The sequence below is a fragment of the Orbicella franksi genome, chromosome 1 (assembly GCF_964199315.1).
Source record: "Orbicella franksi chromosome 1, jaOrbFran1.1, whole genome shotgun sequence".
Lineage (NCBI taxonomy): Eukaryota > Metazoa > Cnidaria > Anthozoa > Scleractinia > Merulinidae > Orbicella > Orbicella franksi.
The window spans coordinates 16,792,083-16,814,673 of record NC_138145.1 but is presented as its reverse complement, the minus strand read 5'-3'; the positions used below and the strand labels follow the sequence as shown (position 1 = coordinate 16,814,673).

General features: G+C 38.8%; 3 protein-coding genes across 3 annotated transcripts; 1 reads left to right on the top strand and 2 right to left on the bottom strand.

The window, feature by feature from the left end:
- The first annotated feature begins 2,738 nt into the window (after positions 1-2,738).
- Positions 2,739-4,048, top strand: LOC145493653 (uncharacterized). Its single transcript, XM_081473133.1, has one exon. It carries the CDS (start codon positions 2,867-2,869, stop codon positions 3,608-3,610), a length of 744 nt encoding a protein of 247 aa, XP_081329259.1. The 5' UTR covers positions 2,739-2,866; the 3' UTR covers positions 3,611-4,048.
- Positions 4,049-7,593: 3,545 nt separating this feature from the next.
- On the bottom strand, positions 7,594-11,799 carry LOC145493636 (uncharacterized). The gene is made up of 2 exons (XM_081473122.1): positions 9,849-11,799; positions 7,594-8,740 (listed from the first exon to the last, which is right to left on the bottom strand). The coding sequence occupies exons 1-2, from the start codon at positions 10,183-10,185 to the stop codon at positions 8,145-8,147; spliced, it is 933 nt and encodes a 310-aa protein (XP_081329248.1). The 5' UTR covers positions 10,186-11,799; the 3' UTR covers positions 7,594-8,144.
- Positions 11,800-11,898: 99 nt separating this feature from the next.
- On the bottom strand, positions 11,899-22,021 carry LOC145493628 (serine/threonine-protein phosphatase 2A activator-like). Its single transcript, XM_081473116.1, has 11 exons — positions 21,952-22,021; positions 21,766-21,836; positions 19,848-19,934; positions 19,420-19,545; positions 17,995-18,073; positions 17,480-17,518; positions 16,583-16,682; positions 15,863-15,987; positions 15,120-15,220; positions 14,685-14,792; positions 11,899-14,489 (listed from the first exon to the last, which is right to left on the bottom strand). Exons 1-11 carry the CDS (start codon positions 21,968-21,970, stop codon positions 14,400-14,402), a joined length of 945 nt encoding a protein of 314 aa, XP_081329242.1. The 5' UTR covers positions 21,971-22,021; the 3' UTR covers positions 11,899-14,399.
- Between the last annotated feature and the right edge of the window lie 570 nt (positions 22,022-22,591).

Here is a 22,591-nt window from a genome sequence, read left to right as displayed (position 1 = left end):
GGTTCCAACAGGTCCGTTAGACTTTGTTCCTTTTGTTTCCCTTGGCATCCTCGACCCGTCCCGTCATAGATCATACTGATATCCAGATTCTACTCAGCTTCAAGGTGGGTTGTACCGTGCCTCCCTCGTTATCATTTGGTGCCCCCATAATTGGCGATTTAGTTTGAACTCATTGTGATCGTCTGTGATGGTAGTTCTGAAAAGAACCGCAACTTACTCGGCTCGGATGACCGCACATGACGAACTACTACCGAGAATTTGACATTGGTCTTAGAATTGCGTGCGCAACCTACGAATTACTCACTAATCTGTAGGTTGCACTGCTTCCCAGAATAAACTGTAGGCTTTTAGCCAATGAGAAGACAGATGGTGACTACAGTGTATAATAAGTCACGTAATCGGCGCGCGATCACGTGGGTGTCCAATTACAGATATCTAATTTGAACTTTTTGTAATTAGATACCTGTAATTGGATATCCACGTTATTCACACAATTACGCGCGCTTTAGGGGCCCATTAACCGAATCATGCGCGCGCTCGCGCGCGTTGCTAAGGAGGTGAAATTTCACTTTCGGTTACTTACGTCAGCCTGAGCGCGGAAAATAATAACAACTCAAAAACTTGCAAATTCGCTTACATTTTAGAAGGTTTTTTTTGTGTTTCACAAAATGCAAAGCAAGAAAAGTACAAGCAAAGACAAAATAAGAGAAAGACAGATAAACAAGAGCAGTAGAAAGAGAAAAACTAACTCCGTGTGGCTTTGTTTGATCTTACCGAAGTGCGCTGGTAGTGTAAATTGCGCACTCGCTGATAGGGTAACTTCCAATATCTATCGGGCGCACTTCCGGTTTCTTTAAATGCTAAAGGAAACGCGGTTTTTCATTAAATCCAGCCTTTTTCGACGAATTTCGATTAAGGCCAATGTTGGAAACATAGCTATGCATTCCTTTTTCGAAATCATGCTTTTTTTCAGAGAATTACGAACTTTTCAATATTTTGAAATGCTTTCAAAATCTGACCATCTAGAAATCAAACAAAATCGGTGCAGAGCGTAGTGTGAAAAAATTCCCGATAAAGTAATTTGCCTGGGAGCCTTTGCATTTTTTCTGTATTAGTCACATGACTATGGACGTGGCCTGATGACGTCATCACTAGTCTTACTGATCATGAAAAAGTTAAAACACATGAAATAACTCTGAACTAACTAAAAATGATGAGGTTGTATGAGAATAAATTTTCCTTAGCAACGGCTCGAAAAGATCGGTTAATGGGCCCTTAATGGATTTCTTCGCGATGTTTCCTACAGATTTCAAAACTTATGAAAAGCGAAACAGACGTTTTCGCTCAAAAGAAGTTCTCAAAAGAGAATTTTAATTCCGAAATTTGTTATAGATACGATTAATTAGTAATTGGATCTCGTATCGTACAATTCAGGGAGTAATCGTGCTCGCTTCGCCCTCGTCCGATTTTGAAATTACTCGCGCGATTACTCCCTGAAATGTACTCCACTCGGACCAATTACTATTACTAATTACCTGCTAAATATGTCTTGCTTGCGAGGAGACCCAAGGGTTAATTATGTTTAGCTGATTTGAGCATTCGAATGTAGACTACGAGTAGTCCCTCTTTCGCTTTGTCCGACGTACGTGACGCGAAAGAACACCGCGTGCGTGACGCGAAAGAAAACCGCGAGAAAAAAATGGCCGCGCGAAATCCTGGGGGCTACTCGTAGTCTAATTCGAATGTAAGTCACGGTAGCGAAAGACTTGCGTTATGCCATAGTGTCACGAAACGTTGAGTACGAACGCTAAACACGATCATTACAAAAGATATGCTAAAATAAAATAATCTCTTTTTGCTAAACAATGAGAATATCTATTCCATTGGTGCTCTGAAATCGTAATCATGAATGTTCGCATGTTTACATTTCAGTTCACCGGCTTCAGCCGTCAAGAAACAGTTTTCTTTTCCTCAGAATTATTTCATACTAACGGAGCCCTCCCACTTACCACTTCCCACCCTACCCTTCTAAAGTGTGCCGTAACAACAGCGCAGCAGAATTGACACAGCAGTCAACATCAAGCGCATCAAAAGTTTCTTCATGTAGGTTCACAATCCTTGCAATTGGATGATGTGTCATTTTACGATGCCGTATTTTTATATTTAAACCAACGTCAGAAAAGTTTTTTCTGCTTGATCCAGGGCTTGATCATCGCTGTAAGCCGGAGGCACTCACCTGCCTAAACACGTAAAGCTGACAGGAGACAACGTCATCAGTGATTATAAACTTTGATGTTCAGTACAGGTTTAAAACGTTTAACGGTTTACATATTTTTATATCAGTTTAGGAATATTATCTTATTTTCATTGAAACAGGTGAGAATCGCCTCGAAGCGATTAATTACTGTTTAAAATCGCCTTTTCCTGAGAGTGCTTACGTCGACCGTCTCACGTATTCCGTATTCTAGTAATTTCCGGTCGAATCTTATCAATATTCATTGGATAACATCTCCCGCCAAACGAACCTCACCCATAGCAACTGAACAAAACATCTCTAAATATAGTATCGACGAACGTCAGGCTTTTGTTTTCCACGTTCTGATTGGTTAGTTGCTTTCGACACGTTGATTCTTATACACAACGAGGTATGACGTAATGGTAGCTGATTGGCTGAACTGGTCCGAACGATCTCGATTTCACAATCGTGTCGCTTTTCAACGTCTATTCATTCACGGAACTTCACTCGACTGTGTCGTATTGGAGTTTCGTCGTTAAAAAAATTCAAATTTACCGGCAAGTCTACTCATCTAAGCGATTCAAAACAAAGATACCGAGAATATTATTCTCTGAAGACGTCTCTGTGAACATGGATTGCGAAGCAACAAGAATTATCCAAGTTTCGCTGTCGAAAATAACGGACTCGCGTCGTCGGCGTGGCGGTCCTGTGCTACGACGTAATTTACTAGTTTCCCACGTCTTAAACAATGTGTTAACCTCAACAGACTCTGCTTATTGTACATACAGATCGAAAGTGGAGATCGATATGGACATAGACACTGTGGACAACGAAATTGTGCCTTTTGACAAATCGAAAATGACGCCCGATATTCCGGGTGGATCCGTGGAGGCAGGAAATGCGACACATACAGTTCGTTCCGCGGCAAAATCAAATGAAAGAGTCACGGAAATGGAACAAAGCGTGCCCAGAATTGTCAGGAAGGGCAATGTGGAGGTTGTGGACATCGAAAAAGCCGTAAAAGGTGATAATGTGCGTGGGATAGAGAGGAAAACTGAAGTAAAATGTGTAACCGGTTCGAAACGGGCGCGATCACAGTATGGTAATGAACCTTGTGACAGCCACGCGGTTGAGAACAAACGCTTGAAAACTGAAAGCGAGAACGAACCGCCAGTCAAAGAACTGAATTATCAAGAACCTATGGACATCTCAGGACTTGTTAACGTGTTTAGCAGCAGCTTTTCTGGACTTTCTAGTATTCCTAGAGCGACCTCTACAATTGGATCGAATCTGGACTCCTTTCAATGTCTCCCTCAAGTGCAGCCAGTCGGCCGCGTGTTCAGCTGGTCACAGACTGTTGTAGAGGCTTTTTAGCTGTGTTTTCGTACAGTGTTTGTCGTTATTTTTGGCCATTTTTGCCTTTGTTATTGCTGCGTGCTCTTTATACGCCTGCGTTTAAAGTTCTCCTCTCGCGCGAATATTTATATTGTGACGAAGCTTTGGCTTACGTAATAATTGGAATGATCGTCCGATCTTTGAATGTTTAACCTTCATCTTCGTATTTTCTTATAAAGGGGACTACAGTCATCACACAGTGAATACATTTATCTCTTCATCTCTTACCTTAATTCATATTTTTCGAAAGCTGTTGCTGTAGTAGCTGTTGTCTAAGCATTTCATGGCGCAAGTGTTCTCATGTTTGCATCTTGCTTCGTATAACTTAAAAAAATGTATATTTTCATAAAAGGCATTAAATTTTTTATCTTAATCAAGTTAAAATGAATTGCGTATGATATTTTTATTCTTTCTAATGGGCAAGAATCCTCAAACATGTGTTGTTAGAATATGTTGTGGCAAGTCCGTGACACGGATCATTGTCAATTCACGCATTTGTAATATATTTCGACGCGAAATTCTTGTAAAACAAAGAAATACTATGAAAGAAATAAATAATTTGAAAGGAACGTTAGTTGTGGGTTATTTGATTGAAAAAATGTAGCGTTTTCATCGTCTGCATGCAGCTGGACAGGAATATGCCACATCATTGTGTTCCGTGTGGGGTACAAAGTATAAACAATGATTCTAAAATTAACCCTTCTCTAATGGCCGGCCTTTGTTATGAACGCAAGGTCAAGTTCGGTATTGTCAGGTTTCTGTTTACATTACGTCATGGCTGAAATCGTAACCGCGTGTAATGCATTTCACCTTTTGGACAGAATGCTTAAAATATGCTTGGACTTTTAAAGGTTTTCTTCAGAAAGCGTTGCCTGTTTCCAGAAATATTGTTTTCTTCTTGAGAAATTATGATATTAAAATCTCACAAGTAAATATAAATTGGTTTTGTGTTTATAAAAAGCCTAACTTCCTGATCATCAGTCAAGGAAGACCAAACCATTATTTCCATGATATACTTGCAGTTCTTTTCCCTGGCCCCTCCTTTTGCCCATGGCATCGTGAATTGATTACTCCTGAGAACTAATCCAGAATTTTATATACTGTTTGTGTGGTTTTCAAACACAATGACAGTTGTTGTCTTTCGTTTCTCACTTCCCAAAATACATGTTTTTAAAACAAGAAATTACAGGTTAATGAAATAGGCAAAAAGTGTCACCAGAAAAAGACTTTTTTGCCCTGACCATTTCTCTGTTTTTGTATGGCACAAATGTGAGTGAAATTATTTTTACAGGCTGTTAATGTTGTTTTTCACAAGAAATTGATGCAAGCAAGGCTTACTGACATCAAGTCATCAAACTCTAACTTTTACATGTCATAATTAATGAGATGAAATTAATGAAATAATTATGATAAAGTCACAAACCTGGAGAGTGACTCTTGGGAGTAAATCTGCTGTTTTTAGTTTTCCCGGTTCATTGGATATCTTGCACTCTCCAGCAATACAGATTTAATTTGGAGGTAAGTAATCAGGCTTTTTTGAAAATCCCACTTTTGCCTCCTGGGATCTTTGTGGGATTGCCAAAAGTAACAAATTTAGGGTGCTTGTCAAGAGAGTTATCTTATTTTATTTTTTCAATGATGATAGGAGAGTCTTAGCATAGATGGAATGTTTCTTATGTGGTCATATCACCACTGTAGAAGTCAGTGGCGTCACCTCCATTTCAGGTCACATAATTTATATCAGTCATGTATGAATAGAACCATTCCAAAGTTTAGATTGCAAGGTGCAGAATAACTAAACCTAACCCCGTGAGCATGATAGCTTGGACACCAAAAGCAGCCCCACATTCCTCTACAAGTTGCTCTACAACTTAAAAACCTTTTTGCCAAAAAAAGCTAAATATATTTCATTTGTATAATGTTGTCAAAACATTGCTTCTTCAATATATTGATTGACAGAATTATCCATAAACTCTCTTTGTTTCCCACGTTCTCTCATATTTTTTTGTTGGCATCAGAAGGTAAGAGGGGTGTGGAAGGGGTGTGGCACCCACTTGCCCACCCAGCCCACATGTCCTAATCCTGACGCTCTTTCAAACCGCATTTTCTGAACAAAACGAGATTTGGTTCATTCCATTTCCTGTTCATTTTCGCTCACATGTGCCGTTTAAAGTGCCTATGAAGTAAAAAATAATTGCTGCTTCTTTGAAAGGCTTATTAAAGTAAAGAAGAATGGCGTTTCCCTTTTTAGAATATCTTTTTTCGTTCTAGAGATATTTACACTTTTGGATTATGCAAATGAGGAAATTGATGACGTCATAGGTGGTTCCACTTGAACAGTAAAACACTGAATCAAGAATATCTCTAGGAATATTGGAGCAGTGTTCTTCAAACTTGGCACCACAAATGTGCACCACAAAAGAAAGAGAATGACACCTGTGTTGTTGCCATGGCAACACTTTTGGCTCCAGTCTCTTTCTGTGAAAAACCAAATATGCCAATTTGCGACCCTTCAAAAAGGGACAGAGGGTCTTGCTCGGAACACACATGATTCCCATATTGTCCTAACTCTCCCCATTAGATTGTTGGGAGTGGATGATCCTTGTTTAAGATAAAATCTGGTAATGTTCGTTTTAATTGAAACAGGACCAGCGGCATAACTGTTGTCATGGCGATGGCATGACGGGTGTCATTTTGTTTCTTTTGTGATATACATTTCTGATGCCAAGTTTCAAGAACATTGCTTTAATATTTCTAGAGATACTCTTGATTGAGTGTTGAACTGTTTTAGTGGAACCACCTATGACGCCATCACTTATACTATAAAAACGTGAATATCTCTAAAACAAAAAAAGATATTCCAAAAAGGAAAACGCCATTCTTCTTTACTTTGAAAAGCCTTCAAAATCAGCAGCAATCATTTTTTACTTCATAGGCACTTTAATGTATGGCTCTTGGTCGTACAAACACATGATGGCAAAGAAAGGGACATGAGCAGAACGTTTAGCTTCAGTCGCAGCAAATTGTATGCTCTCCTTCAATGAACAGACGAGGACAGATCACCGTACTACAAAAACGTAATAAACCTGTGGTGGAAGTTACAAGGTTAGGCGAAGTTCCTCAGAAGCTGTCAGCCGGTCTGGGCTACATGTCCTTTGAATACCCATACGAGACCATGATGGCTGACAGCCCGAATCAGCCCCCTCTACAGGATGTGAAGGTCGGTACGCCTTGATTGATGTTCAAAGAGTCTTCAAAGGAAACTCAGCACTGTGTAAAGGGTTGAACGGAGGATTAGCTCTGTGCTTGGGGCTTCATTTGGGGGGTGTTGGTTAGAGATGAACTTAATATCTCCATGATTGGCTCTCATAGCTATGTAAAGTAAAGAATTAAAACAAATCGAATTCTTTGGCGGCGGTAGATCATGTTCTACATTCTTTAGGAACAGTTTGTAGCATCAAGGCTGAACTGGGTTAGGATTGATTAAAACCGAAAGTCTAGGCTTGCACTGTATTAACACGTAAACGGTTACCAGACTTTTTGTGAAGAAGGGAAAAAACTATATCGTAAGATCGAGTGAACATTTTCGCGTAACTGATTACAAGCATTTAATTTTTCTTACACTTGCAGTTAAATGTTACATTGCTAGTTTATAATGGAAAATCATGTTTCCACAGTTCTTACAGCTACACGTCTTCGTGACCTACTCACTTTACAATATGTAAACTAAAATAAGCTAAAAAGATCATTAAATCTCAACTGAGTACCCTGGTTTTTAAATCAATAGAAACTTGTACAATTCTCTGAACTGACACTTCGACGTCTTATATCCTCGCAGTAAAAAGCTCGCCTCATGGCGAAATGGGAGAGGACTGTAATTAAGAGAAAATTGTATCGAACGAATAACTGCGAGTAAAGCATTTGCCTTTCGCTGGATTTTGTTTGGGTGGGGGGGGGGGGGGGGGAAGAAAAAAAGACTTGAAGCAAAACTACAAAACGGACATATCTACAAGAAGTAGTGACTGAATTGGCAAACCTCATGGGATGTAAGATATGAGTAAAGAATGCCCAGGGGAAGTGAAAATTAAACGGAATGACGAGAATCGAAAAAGAAAACTCAAAGCCGGCCAAAACCCTTAGCGCCCGTAGGGTAAGGAAGTTTATGCTTGAAAGAAAGGTGTGATTTAAACCGTAATCAAACTACAGTTCTGTACTTGCTACATGTGAGTCTAAACGCGGCTAGCCTCCGCTAAGTGTTGTTTTACATGTAAACCTTAATTTCAGCCACTAAACAGGCCTTACCTAGAAGACGTCGTAATTGCCCATAACAATTCACAAAATAATTGTGGACGTAGCAAGTAACTTTAGTAACTGATAACTACATGCAGTGGTGCACAGCCAGACTGAAACTTCTATACGATTTCAAACAAATCTCCCTTCGACAACACTAAGTGTGACCTACTTTTGGGTTTTCTACGGGTCTACGGGTTGAAAAAAGCATCAGGTTACATAGTCATGCATAGTTAAGCTCACGGAAACTTAGAATGGCTCTAGCCACTTTTTCTTGTGTATCTTCATCATTGCGCAATCCCAGGCGAAATGCACGATCAAACTCCATCTGGATGGCATCGATATCACCTCCGACTCTTGATCCGTATTCCCTCACAGTGTACCCTCCAGAGAAATAGCTTTCACCGTTTGGACTCGGGTCTTGGGTGGAGGGTACAGCATCTAGCCCTTCTTCATTCATAAAGTGGCCAAGACTTCTGTTACCTTGGACGAAATCTTTGAAACAAACACTGTCATTTCCACACCAGTACTGGCCAAGGCTTCTGATAGAGCTCCGGCTAATGGTGTAGCTTCCACTGTCGAGTCTGCTGCCGGGAATGGCGTAACCAAGCTCCGTCCTTGCAGGTGTATGTGTTTGGCCATGGACATCGAGGAGGAAGCCAGGACCGGAGACAGCCGATCTTGCTTGGTTGATGAAGTTGGTGTAGTCTTGATAGGCCGTAATTGCGTCTGGTACATTAAAAGTTGCTTCATTGATCTCTCTGTTGGCATCAAGCTTCCTCCTACTTAGCATGTTGTATACAACATGTGGTCGAAAACCTGTGACAACATACAGATAATTTTTATCTCATGTTAAATATTATAATTTTATCGCGAGGCGTAACAGAAAGCAGAGTACTTTTGGCGCTTGTCCTCCACTGACACTTATTAAGACGATTCCGCTCAAAGTTCGAGCAATAAGTACAAAACTTATTTACTAAAAATCTGCTCATGGCACGGTAACTTTTGGAATACTGTTTAAAACAACTCACTTTAGTTCATTTATCTAAGTGACCCCACGTTTAAATTCTCAAGCATTCTCGAGAAAGTTAAGGTCAAACGTCGTAAGATTGCTTAAAGCATGTGTTATTGTGTTTTTAACTAACGCGAAACGTCTGTTTTAATTGAAATATGGATAACTTCAGTTCAATTTTCTTTCGCGGGGTCAGCTTGAGAGCTTAAGTCTCGATAAGTTCTTCTCACCTGTATTCAAAATATTGCCATAACATGAGGGCTTTTGGTAACTTATTTTTTTTCGAATGTTCTGCGGAAATCATTTTAAACAGGAAGAGTTGTAACCCAGTTGTAAAGTTATCCTCCGACTGGAATATATGTTCAAGTGCTCATGCTTAATATGCTCTGCTATCCAAAAAGATTCTCCATACAGTGTATATATGGGTTATTATTATCATTATGTAGTGGTAGTGGTAGTGGTAGTGCTAGTGCTAGTGGTAGTGGTAGTGGTAGTGGTAGTGGTAATGGTAATGGTAGTGGTAGTGGTAGTGGTAGTGGTAGTGGTAGTGGTAGTGGTAGTGGTAGTGGTAGTGGTAGTGGTAGTGGTAGTGGTAGTGGTAGTGGTAGTGGTAGTGGTAGTGGTAGTGGTAGTGGTAGTGGTAGTGGTAGTGGTAGTGGTAGTGGTAGTGGTAGTAGTAGTAGACTTTATTGGAGAGGGTAACATTTGACAGTAACAAATCTGATAAACTAATGGTCCTCGAAATATTGACCGGCGGGTAGTCCCGAGAGGGCAAGATAGCTCCATCATGCCTGCTCGGGTAGCCAATCACAGCGCAGGATTTGATTTATCTTGCCCGCTCGCGGAGCTAGCCATATAATAACGCCAGTTAATGGGAAACCCTTGTTTTTCAACTAAATGACAAACATCCCTCACCTGTAATGTCTTTGATTTTGTCTGCAATGTCTTGCGCGATCGCTCTAGTGTACAGGTCATTGAATGTTCGGGCATCACAATCTGTACTTGTGGTACCACAGTCGTGCGTCCAGACGCATTTACCAAAACTATCTTTACAGCCATCCGCTCTGTCAGGCCAATTGGCAAGATTATCCTGAGTTGATGGTCTCTTAAAGCCACCATGAGGAGCGGTGATTATGATGTTCATATCACCATGTTCGTACTTTGTGTAGTTTTTGAATCCCGTTTCCACCGTTACTGTAGACTGGATACCAGGAAGAAAAATGCCACAGAGAACAAGGTGGTAGATAGACATGATCTGTAGGATAGTTTGAATAGGCTTAACCCTTTTACTGCCAAATTTTCACAAAAATGCCGTTTTTAACCGTTAAATCAGTCCCTTTTGGCTGCCATGACGCTAAATGGGTCTTAGTTTTGCTGAAAAAGCAATTTTTTTTTTTTTTACAGAAAGATAGATTTCCCCAAGATTAGGTACAAAAATGTAAAATATTTTAATTTGGCGCACGCGCATAAGCCAAAATTTAGACTTGTTTTCGTTTGTTTGTTTTTGCGATTGCCCGTTCCGATTTTTTTCTTGCCCCTTTCCTTTCTTTTTTCTCGGCCCTTTTACTCTCGCTACCTTTTGCGGTTCATATTCTTTTTGGCTGCCGTAAAAAGTTGGGCGTTAATTGAGTGAAGATTATAGGAACCGGTGGAGTGAAACACACCCACCAAAAATTTCCCGATTGTGGTGGGGGTGGAGGGTACGGTGTGTGTGTGTGAGGGTGGGGGTCCTTCAGTCAGGGATTCTAATCAGCCACTAGCTCGCGCAGAAAAAGGTTGAGATCCAAACTAAACTGAACATGTCAATTCACCGTTGGTGTGTGTTATAGAAGTTCAGGTTTATTTGATATTATTCTGTTGACTGACGGAAAAGATAATTGTTCGATCTACCTGGGACGTCATTGTCTTGACGGTAGTCAAGGTAGAAATCTAATAATGATTGAGCTGAATGCTTCAGGCTGTTTCTTCTCGACCACGCAAATGATATGATCATCAAACGAACGAATTTTAATACTACAATACGATATACAAATAAATCACCCAACTGAGCCTGGAGAGGACGCCTCGAACGCACAGAAAAGTAAATATTGGTTTCGAATGCGTTGGTATCGAGCTACCTCGATCAATTGAAAAAGAGAATACTAAACATTTCTGAGCAAAACAGCAACAGAACGCAAATGTCACAAATCTCAAGAATTCACACTGTTGACACCGTTGAAATTTTCAAAGTTGTGCAAAGCATGGAAAACCTGTACTCAAATGTTTGCCACCAAAACAAATGCAACCTGAAGAGATTATTAAAAATAATTACTGGATGATATGAAAAAAAAAAAGTTGGGCAATAAAGGCACTTCGTTTCAGTTTACTTAGGTCTGTTTACTTGCCTTGTATAAAAAGGTATTCAGGGAACATGAAAAATTTCAATGTTGTATTTAGACAAACGTTTTCTCACACATATCATTCAAGTTTTCATTCATTAAAATCCGACAAAACAACAGTGTTATGACAATGGCAACTTTTACTTGGTCACGTCAATAATTTTGATCGAGTTACTTACCTGTACAATCACTCAAATTGATATGGACTGATCTCTAAGAAGTTCCGCTTCACTCTGTCTTCAATGAGTTGAATGCTCAAGTGAGAATGCACAACGGAGGCAAAGCCCATTTATAATCCTTTTTTGATGCGTAAACATGCGTAACATGCTCTGTACGATTCCGTTTCCGTTGGACAGTTACTTAGGAGCTAATGTCACCAGCGCAACCAACTTGTTTTAATTAGTATAGGTAATCATACGGTTTCGAGTTCAATTTGGAATTAATTTGCACGAGTGAGTTTTTCAAAAAGTTGAAATTGCACGAGCCGCTTCGGCGAGTGTAATTTCAGCTTTTTGAAAAACTCACAAGTGCAAATTAATTCCAAATTGAACGAGAAAAACCGTATGATTACTTATTACTAATATAAACATGAAAAAATTTGCACGGAGGAAGTGCCGGAAGATCTTTCTTGAAGCCATTTTTTCTCATTTGAGAAAACTTTTTTCAAAGTTTCAGCACAAAATTTTCGTCATCATTTTACGTGATATCATTTTCTTAGAAAAGTTCCTATTGTCTTTCAGTCAATCATAGTCCAGAATTTCGATGTGTAATTTGCACTGTTACACTTTTTGCACTGGTGTTACACTTGAACTGCACTGCTCTTAGCCAATCAGAATCGAGTAATTTTTTCATGTGTATTATTAAAGAAATAACATTCTTCTTCAGTGACCTGACCATCTGTTTCAGTTCAAGAAAGACATTGTCTGCATTGTTCTTGTTCGACTTATTAGTTGCCGTGACATCTCGTGTAGTATAACAATTTACATTTTTCCTTAGCGACCTCAGTGTCTCGTCTCGCGTTTGCTTCAGTCCACTGAATTATCATGCACGTTTGCCCAGAAACACAGGAAGATTCCCTCACCCCCTAGCTTTTGCCCTCAATCACGTTCTGCGCACGCAAAAAAAGGAATTTGGATGTTATTTTCGCCTTGTTCTTTCGCAGACGTCAGGTTAGAAACTGTTCCAAGATGTAAACTATATATCTCTGCGGAGCCATTGTTCGGCTCATTAAATCTTCAATTCAGTCCACAGAGCTTGTCGTTAACTAACCGCTTGGTTCCGGTGACGCCACGTTGTCCTGGTGGTGTTAGGGTACTGAAAGTATACATTTGATAGTTTCTTGGGAGTTATGTGGCCGCATTGTATCAAATACTTCAAGAATTTACATTTTTCCTTAGTGATCTTAGTACGTCGCGGTTTTTCAGTCTATCGAACTCGTCTACAAACAAACTTTTATACCCCGGCCCTTCAGCTCCAGGGGGTTATGGCAAAAAGTGAAACTCTTATCTCAATAGAAACATTACCTATATAATGTCATCATTTATACGTTGTCCTTTTGCAGACGGCGGGCAATAAATGTAAGATGTGTCCGTACATCTGCAGGATCAACGTCTGGGTGACTACCGTTAGTCGCTTTGCCAAGCCCCTTGGTAGTCTTGGTTCCCATGACGTCACGTTGCCGGTGCTTAGATCAGAGTCGATATTTTTGTCTCTAAGTTTAAATGCATGAATGTTTTCTACACTTCAGCTTACATTTAACAGTTACTTAGCAGCTAATACAACCGCCTCGATATATATATATATATTGGACCATTGTCTCAGTCCACTGAATTCGTCTGTCACGAAACAAGAATAAAATCCAACGAAAGCCTAAACATTTTCCGCCAACGTTCATGGTCTCTAACATAACCTGAATTTCGATTACCTTACGATGCTGCTTATCAACTGGAAGAGTTAAAACTGCATAAAAATCTCAGCAACACAAAACTGCGGTGGTCGTCGTGTCTGTGACGTCATCTTGTTTTAAGCAGCCACGAGGGAAATCACGTCTCTATTTACATTTTTCCTTATATCCCGCATTTCTTTCTGCCCATGATAATCCTCTTAGAATAACATCTAAAACGTAAAACTTATCGCAAGCGTCAATGACCGCCACAAGATCACGTCTTTGGTCATTCACATTGTTTTGTCGGCTGGACGGAGAAGAAATTTACAAAATAAATGCATGTCACGAGCAGTGTCGTCACTCTTCTTATACTCAATGTGCAGACGTCTGCTAGTGTTGTAGGGGGCACATAAGAGTGGGTTAAAACACCATTGACGAAGTGTATTAAATTATTTCTATAATTAAAAAGCTGAAACAAGTAATGGTTCAATGTAGAACAGGTAGAACAAAGATCCTCCATGGGAAGAAGCAATGGTTCCCTGTCCGTAGCACAACAGAAGTTTGTTCTTCTGACGTCACACGTTATCTTGACATTACCATATATGGGTAGAAATTGAACAGCAGCTTGGGGAGTTGTTATGTATAGCCCGACGCCATATAAAAAATGCCTTGTATAACTACAAAGCTAAGTTCCATTCTTGAGACCCGACTGCTCTGGGCAGTTTGTTGACGTACAAACATGCGCAAACGCATTGAGTTGCAGGGCTTGAAAATCCCCTGAACGAGGAGTCAAGCTAAGATATGGGTTACTTTTGCATTTATCTTGGCATTGTTTTCCTAAAAGTCTATTAACTCCCCCAAAATACTGGAGTGAAATACTACTTCGAAATCAGAGATTCCGCGGCAACCAATGAAGAGGCGAATGGAATAACTTAATCTTGATTAACCCCACGAGATAATCATCTCAACTAAAGCCCCTTTGACGATTTTCAAATTTACCAGCATTTCCTCGACTTTTTGTGACCAGCGCCAACTGAACCCTGTCGCTAAGGACTAGTAGTCCGTGAAACTACATTTCATTGAGCATGATAATTTATAGTATTTTCATATAAAACTTATTTTAGATACACTGTGCAGTTGACAACTTTTTCCTTCGCTTACTATAAATAAATCAACTAAAAAAAACAATATTACATATAACTTTTACAATGGTTTCTTAAACACTTCTGCTTCTTGTATAGACAGTAAAGTTCCAAAAACAAAGTGCTGTATGACAGGAAACTTGGAGAGGACCTGCACAATGGACAAAAAAAAAAACCAAACAAACAAACAAAGAGCAACAACGTGCATTAATAACGAACAGAGTTCACTTCGATGCTTATTGAATACTGACATATAGTAGCTACATTCTTCTCTTTGTAATAAATAAAATCAACAGATAATGCTATTTCTTCTGATGAATGAGAATTATGTACAGTTGACACATACCTCAGCTTTGTACATTTTTATCAAACCAGAGTTGACTTTGTCCCAAGTTTTCACAGAACTTATACCCCATAATACATTAGAGTGTTCTGCAAAAGGTCCTGTTTTCATCTTCAAAACAAAAAAGTGAAGGGACAAAAAATATGGGTTATACAATAATCATTTATTGATTACTGAAATTAAATTTTGGCTTTCCATTCCCTTATCAATGATTACACTGTACCTTGATGCAAGGGAACTGTAAGTTTAGTATACAAAAATGTTTAAGAGCTTGGTTGAAGAAGAGCCAAAAAGGAAGAGATGTGAGGGTCATAAACAATATTCACATTTCATTCCATGTACTGTCCATATTTGATTTCATCTGTTTAACAAATTAAAATGTACGAAATTAGCACATTCTACCTGCCATTTAATGATGGGAATAAAGTATTAACTAACCTCGTCAATAAACCTGATGCAGCCTAAGAACATATAATCCTCGTGATGACGTTCTGAAACAGTTGGTTTAACAAAGTCCTCTGGTTGTAAACTAGGATGGCCTACCAGGAAAAGTGAGAGTACTGAAATAATGGTTACCAAGGTTCATTACAGGAGGTGGGAGTGTACGTTGCCAGGGAGCCTATTTCTGTTTAAGGCGTTGAGAAGGAGGAGCCGCTTTCACATAGATACATGTACCAATGATTATTGCTTACTTTCTATGACTAAGCACATGCCATGTTGGGAATTGAAAAGGGCATGATTAAAAGACAAGGCCTGGGCTTTTCCAGTATTAATTACCCATGCAGCCCTTCCTTGACATAACCAACTTACATGACAGTGCAGAATGATTAAATGCTCTGGCTTTATATTGGTATGATATGTCCCTGAGACCTTTCTTTGTGCAACAAAAATGACAATTCAATTGGAACGAGTCCCTGATCATAGTTTCATTCAAGGTATTGGAGGAAGCCAAGGGCAATGAAAAGAGGACAAATATTGTATCTCCAGGCCTTAAGCTCTATGTGAAAATCGCAATACCTCCCAAAGATACATAATACAAACTATAAAATTTATACATGATTAGAAATCAAAGCTACAAGGTTGTGGGGTGTACTTGAAAAGGTAGCATATGACTATGACTACCAGTAAAATCATAATAACTTATAATAATGCAATAATAATTATCATTCACATTTACCTACCAATCAACTGAGAGCTCCCCCAGATGAAAGGGAGAAATTGAAAATCATCCAGTCCCCATACCCCTTGACTGCCAGCTGGCTCCATCCTGTATGTTAGCTGCAACCTTCTCATGAGTTTTAAATACCTAAACAATACATAAACATAGCCTTTACTATCTAGCATACACTGTAAATTATACAAATGTAGAAGGGCTAATTACATAAGGAATAGAAAGGGAAAGAAAAGGAAATTCTGAGGCATCTTAATTAATCACTAAATTAGCTGAAAATAATGAAGAACCAGAATAATGTCATGAAGAAGATGAACCTTCCAAGTTAAAACTAGACTTTATAAGGTGTGGAAATAGGCATGGTATTGGCTCTTTTAGGCCCAGAGACCTTTGATCAGAACTGGAAACTACACAAGAAAGGTTTTTGACATCCTGTTTATGGTATGGCTCTACAAATACGTAGTGAATGTAAGTGTATTGAATAAAGCACAAGGACATTCAAGTGTGTGAAAAGCGTAAGCATAAAACAATCACAACATCAAACATGCACTACTAAAGAGATGAACACTATTATGAATATTATTATGTACATGTACAGTTGGGTAAAAGACAAAAGATTTGTATTGTCATAGTTAGCAGTAAAACATCATGTTACTAGTAAGTGAACCTTAATATAGACATAATATAGCATTGAGTGTATGTGTCCATCTATTGCTTGAAATGTACTTGCCTTTGAAACACTTTAAACACTATCGAAACATAGTCACTCTGGTCCAACACTCTGAGTTTAAACAAACAGCACAAAAAAGCAACAAAACAAGCTTCATGACCTGTAATAAACACAGGGAGTAATTTCTTTAATTTCAAAATTACATTTAAATAACAACTGTACACATTCTTTGAAAAAAATTACTGCTATCTGACAAAGTTGATCCATACTCATTGCATGAGAATGAAATCCAATTTCCAATCATAAAACCCACTGCTGTGCTCGAAGGAGGAATGCAGGTGCATAACACATAATATCATTTTTACTAGACTGCAAAATCTCAAAGACATTCCCCACCCCCACTCTAACTAAATATGGCTGAGGAGAAACCTTTTGAACAAATAAAATACAAGCTCAAAGACTGTTTCCATGTAAAAAGTTACCAAATTAACCCACTGAATAATGGACTATTACATCTGCACAAAAATATATGGCATACTAGCATATTTGGTAGGGCACAAAAGTTCAACAATGGCTATTTAAAATCCGGGGGGGGGGGGGAACTTCCATACAAAGGACTGGGATGCTTGTTGGAAAATTTGATTTAAACCCCTAAAGGAGACCAATCTGGGCGTGGCTCAAGCTTTATTTGACTCCTAAAAGATACCACTTAAAACAGACAAAAAAGTATGGACTACAACGACAGCATTTTTAAATGATTTTCTCAGATGTAAAGATAAAGAGACCTAGATCAATAAAATTAGTGGCATTTCCTCCTGAACACCCTAAGAGAGGCCAAAATCCCCATGATTTGCACCCCTAAATGAGAAAACGAGACTGAAAACAAGAAGTATTCATAAGAGAGTCACAATTGATCTAATGAAGTATCACTTGCACATTTTGAAGTATTGAATATACCTGTTCCATAGTCTATTCTTGTTTTGTTGCCAAAGCCATCTAACAGGAAGTAAATAAGGAAACAAAGTGTTGTATTACTGCACAAGTCAATACATTTAAAAGAGACACTAATCCTCCCTCAGAATTGTTCTTTTGCAACAATGCAACTGGAGAAAACAGATGCACTCTGATTAATAGGAAAGAAAGTTGTGCATTGCACATGTACATAATTTACTCAAGGAGATTAGAAAAGAGATATAATAAGAGATACGAGAGGTTGATATTTCATCACAATAGAACTGGCAATACACTACCTTGTTTGCTATACTTATCACTGAAACTTTGGAATTGTTGGACTGGTTTATTCCCACAAGTAATTGACATCTGCATGTTCTCAATTCTCTCCCACCAATATTCTTAGCTTGGACAACAAAATAATACTACTGTACACCTACAATCAGCCACAGCACATCGAAGATTTATCCGGTCAACAAAAAAGCACACTGGCTGCAGTGTTCACTTTGACTGAAACAAACCTTTTAGATATGCTGCAAGTTCTGTGCTGGCTCCCAGAAACTTTTCAGGGAGAAGTGCTTCACTGAAAGAGTTGGCACTCTGTTGAAAAAGTGACACTCAGTGAGTCATTGTAAACTTCTTCAACCTGACAAAAAACTGCAAAGCATTATCACTGATAAAAACTGTTGACGAGTACTAGCTCACAGGGTTCGAAATTGCGACTCACTGGTCGCCAATGCGACCAAAAATTGAGCACTGGTGACTAAACTTTCAGAACTGGTCGCCAGATGGCGAATCGCTTTTTTCCCAATAACTAAAGAAAACCACGACACAACTTTTGTTTTTAAATCTTTATATTAGGAAATCAATCGGATATGGTAGCTAGTATACAAGTCACCTTTCTGTCCCCAGTAAAATAATGTCTGAATATTACAAGATAATCGAAAAAATTGAATGTATTTCGACACGTCGATACTGTGTTCACGGCGCGCCATATTGTGTCAGCAGCTTCTTCCGAAACTGAGATCGGAGGTGCACTTCAACACCATGTGCTTTTCATTTGCTGCAAAAATGGCGGCAGATACCAATCAGTTAAAGGAATTATGTGAGTTTTTACGTGCGGGGAATGAAGATTCAGCCAAAAGGTTAATCCAAACTTTAAATCCTTTCGAGGAAAGCAAGTCAAAAATAACGAACGGCATTTTGAAGAAGTAGCAAAGGGAAAATACGCAAGGACCCGTGTTTGTCTTACAATGAAAACCATGGACTTAAAACGTTTTATGCTTCGCTTCATTTGAAATGACTATGGGGACAACCATCACCTTCGGACCAGAGACATATCACCTGAGAACAATGGTAGCTTTAGAACTAAGAGTTACTCGTATTGTTTCTAATTGTTTTCACTCTTCAATTGTGACTTTTCTTGAATGCAAAGTAACGTGTAAAATCGTGTTCTTGTATAAGTTATTTATAAAATAAGTTGGCGACCAAAATTTTTCCGTTAGTCGCCAGCTGGCTCCCGAACGAAAAAGTTAATTTCGAGCCCTGGCTCATTATTCCTAAGGAACTGTACTCAAGGTCAATTCTCCATACAATTTCCATAAGTTTTGTACTGAGATCAGTTTGGAGGATTTGGAAATATATCAAGATAACATGTTCACATTGATGAGATTTTTTGTTACTGTCACTTCAATGTCTTCTATACAACACAATGCAGTTGAAACTCCTAAACGCAAACACCCTCAGGATTAGAAAACGTGTCCACTTGAGAGAGGTGTCTGTTTAACATTAAAAATTCAATCTTCATACATGGCTGGGACAGTGACTAATTGTCTGCTTATGATAGTTGTTCACCTATACGAGGTGTCCATTAGCTCAGGTCTGACTGTAACCTGAAGAGAAGTACCTTTTGAATTAGTTAGTTAATAAGCTTCATCTTGCCTAACCTCTTCTAGATTACCACACCATGTCCTAAAAGCCTTGTTTCCAAACCGCTGTGGTTGGTCAATGGGTGGAATTTCACCAATCCATGTATCCATGGTTTCTAACATATCAATCAGTTTATTTGAAGCCTTCAATAAAAATAATATTACTCAATAAATTATTTGCACTTCACTGGTTTCTCAAGGAAGAAGTCTTCAGAGTGAAATAAATGACTGACTACAATGAAACTCATTTATTGCACATAGCATGCCCATCTATATTTGAATTGCTCTGCTGCATATGTTTTGGAGAAAAAAAGTAGTTTACTTAAGTTTACGTCATTGAAGTCAACTGCATTTAGAGATGTACATGTAGCTTTGGGCTAAAACAATCACTGTTTGGAGAGAATGGTATTATCACAAACGATAAATTGAAAGGCATGTTATGTTACCTCAGATACATGACAATCTGCTGACATTGACTTTCCTTTGACAGCATCATTCAGGGTGATGACAAATCCAAGATAATCACTGTATGCCTGTCAATCAATCAATCAATCAGGTAGCATGGAAGGTAAGTTCCATATCACATAAGATAAGATGACAAGTAGCTATGGAAGAAACAATGTGCAACACAGGAGGTGACCAGCTGCAAACCTACACTTACACCTACACCTACATGTAGCACCTACCAGCATCACCTTAGCAGAATACTGTATGTACATCAAGTAAACCAGCTAGCACTAGATTGGGGCAGCAAATACATGTAACCTGAACATTCAATGCACAATGTAAAACCTGGCTGAAAAAGGAAGTCTCACTTGAAACAAGGATCATATTCACAACAGAGAAAATAACAACCATCACTATCTCTGGGTTGAATAGGCTCATAATGGTATACAGTCCTCGAGCTTTGATGGATTGAAATTACTATATCAAATATATTTGTTAATTACCTACGGAGGCAAACTGAAAAGGGGCGAGCAATAAGTGGCCCTATTAACAAGGTAGTGCTAGAGTGGTTTTCAATAAGCACTTAATGACTGGCCCAAGGGAAACAGAGAGTATTGTTTCCAGAGACCCTTGCACAAAACTTACTGTTTCCACTCAGGCCAGTCATTAAGTGTTTTGTTATACCTCTGAACTAAAAAAATAGAAAAAAATGTGAAAAAATTTTTTCCTTGAAACCAGCTGGCACAACAAATTTGCCGCAGTTTCAAGGTGCATGACCTGATCATGTCAATACCCATGATTGAACCTGCTACATTTCTGATTGTTTTGCACAATAATTTGACAGACACATCCTCAACATTAAGACACACTAAGCACACCAATGACGTAACAAAAAAGCACTTAGCAAAACAAAAAAGGGTTACTATGGTTCACAAGTTTACAAGCAAAGAGCTAAGATGGTTTAAAAGTCTCTGCACAGGTTGGCTCCAGAATATCTAAGTTCTGAATTCGAGAGGTGGGCAACTGCATATAATCTAAGGGACTCTGAGAATAAACTAAATGTTGCATTGCTGTGCACAAACTATTATAAAAATAGGCAATTTAAACGCCTATTCAAAGATGTCTAAGGCACAGTGTTCGTGGAAAGCAGCTTTTTTGTTTAATTATTCCCATTATATTAGACATTAGGAATTAAGTGTACATTAGGTTTTTAAGCTGACGAATTTTTAAGCCGTGTTTAAATGAAGATTAAACAAATAAATAAATTAATAATATACATGAAAAAATTACTCGCTTTTGATTGGCTGAGAGCAGTGCAGTTCAAGTATAACACCAGTGCAAATTATACATTGTAATTCTAGATTGTGACTGGCTGAGAGAAAGTAGGAAATTTTCTAGGCCAATGATATCAAGTAAAATGATGACGAAAATTTGGTGTGGAAACTTTGAAAAAAGTTTTCTTGAATGAGAAAAAATGGCTTCAAGAAATAACTTCCAGCATTTCCTCGACGCAAATTTTTTTCATGTTTATATTATTATTAAGTAATCATACAGTTTTTCTCGTTCAATTTGGAATGAATTAGCACGTGTGAGTTCTTCAAAAAGCTGAAATTGCACTCGCCGAAGCGGCTCATGCAATTTCAGCTTTTTGAAGAACTCACTCGTGCAAATTAATTCCAAATTGAACTCGAAACCGTATGATTACCTATACAAATAAAATAAACAACAAAAATTAAAACAATGCTGAGCAGGAAACAGTAACAAAAAACAATCTCCATAGATTTTCACTCCAAAGTAAACCCCGTGAACATCTATGGTAGCTATTAAAACGCTTAATAAGTCTCGCAGATGAAAAATTTAAAACCATAACGATAAAACTTTGTGCTTTTTAGTCCACTAAAAATAATCATATCTAACCTGAGACTTCTCCCACTTTATCAGATCCTTTTGACTCAAAATTTCCCGTTGCGGTTGCACGAAGACTGGCGCTGAAAAGTTCAATGACATTACACATTATTTATTTTTTAAGCTAACAGTCAATAGTGCCTTGACGAGGTCATTTGTCTGTAAACCTGTGCACATTCTGTACGGCATGCCACTTACCTTGCTCAGAAGCCGCCATTTTGCAACGAGTAACCACCCCTGCTCCAGGATGAGACCATTATGCATTGCGTGCCGGTGTCACAGTGATATGTGTATCCCCGTGATATGTGTATCCCCGCACACATATCACTAGTGATATGTGTATCCCCTCCAAAGTGGCGACCAGTGATATGTGTATCCCCCACCCCCCTCCCCTCTACTTTAAAAAGCAATATCCTCCTTGAAAGCGCTCTCGTCGTCCGGTCGCTTACTGGACGAACGACTAACCCAAACACACTTAAAACACAAATCTCAATTTTTGTAGTTGAAAAAGTTTACGTATCTGCTGCTGGAATTGTGTTCTTGATCCTAACTGGTTTTCTGCGAGCAGGATATAATGAATTTAAAGTTGAACACCAAATGGATCTAGGTATATTTCAATTTGAGTTTCACGGCACCGGATTTCTAGGACGATGTTTATTGCGCGGTGCATTCTCACCCTTCGAGTAACGCATATTCTCCACTGTTCATCGCCTTGTTTGCATCTGAATTATTCGTAGAGTGAAACACATATCACTGCTTCGACCCGCTCGCCATAAAATGATTAGTGGCACTCGTGTATCCCCTGCACCCGCTTTTCAGTTCGACTTTTTGTAAGATA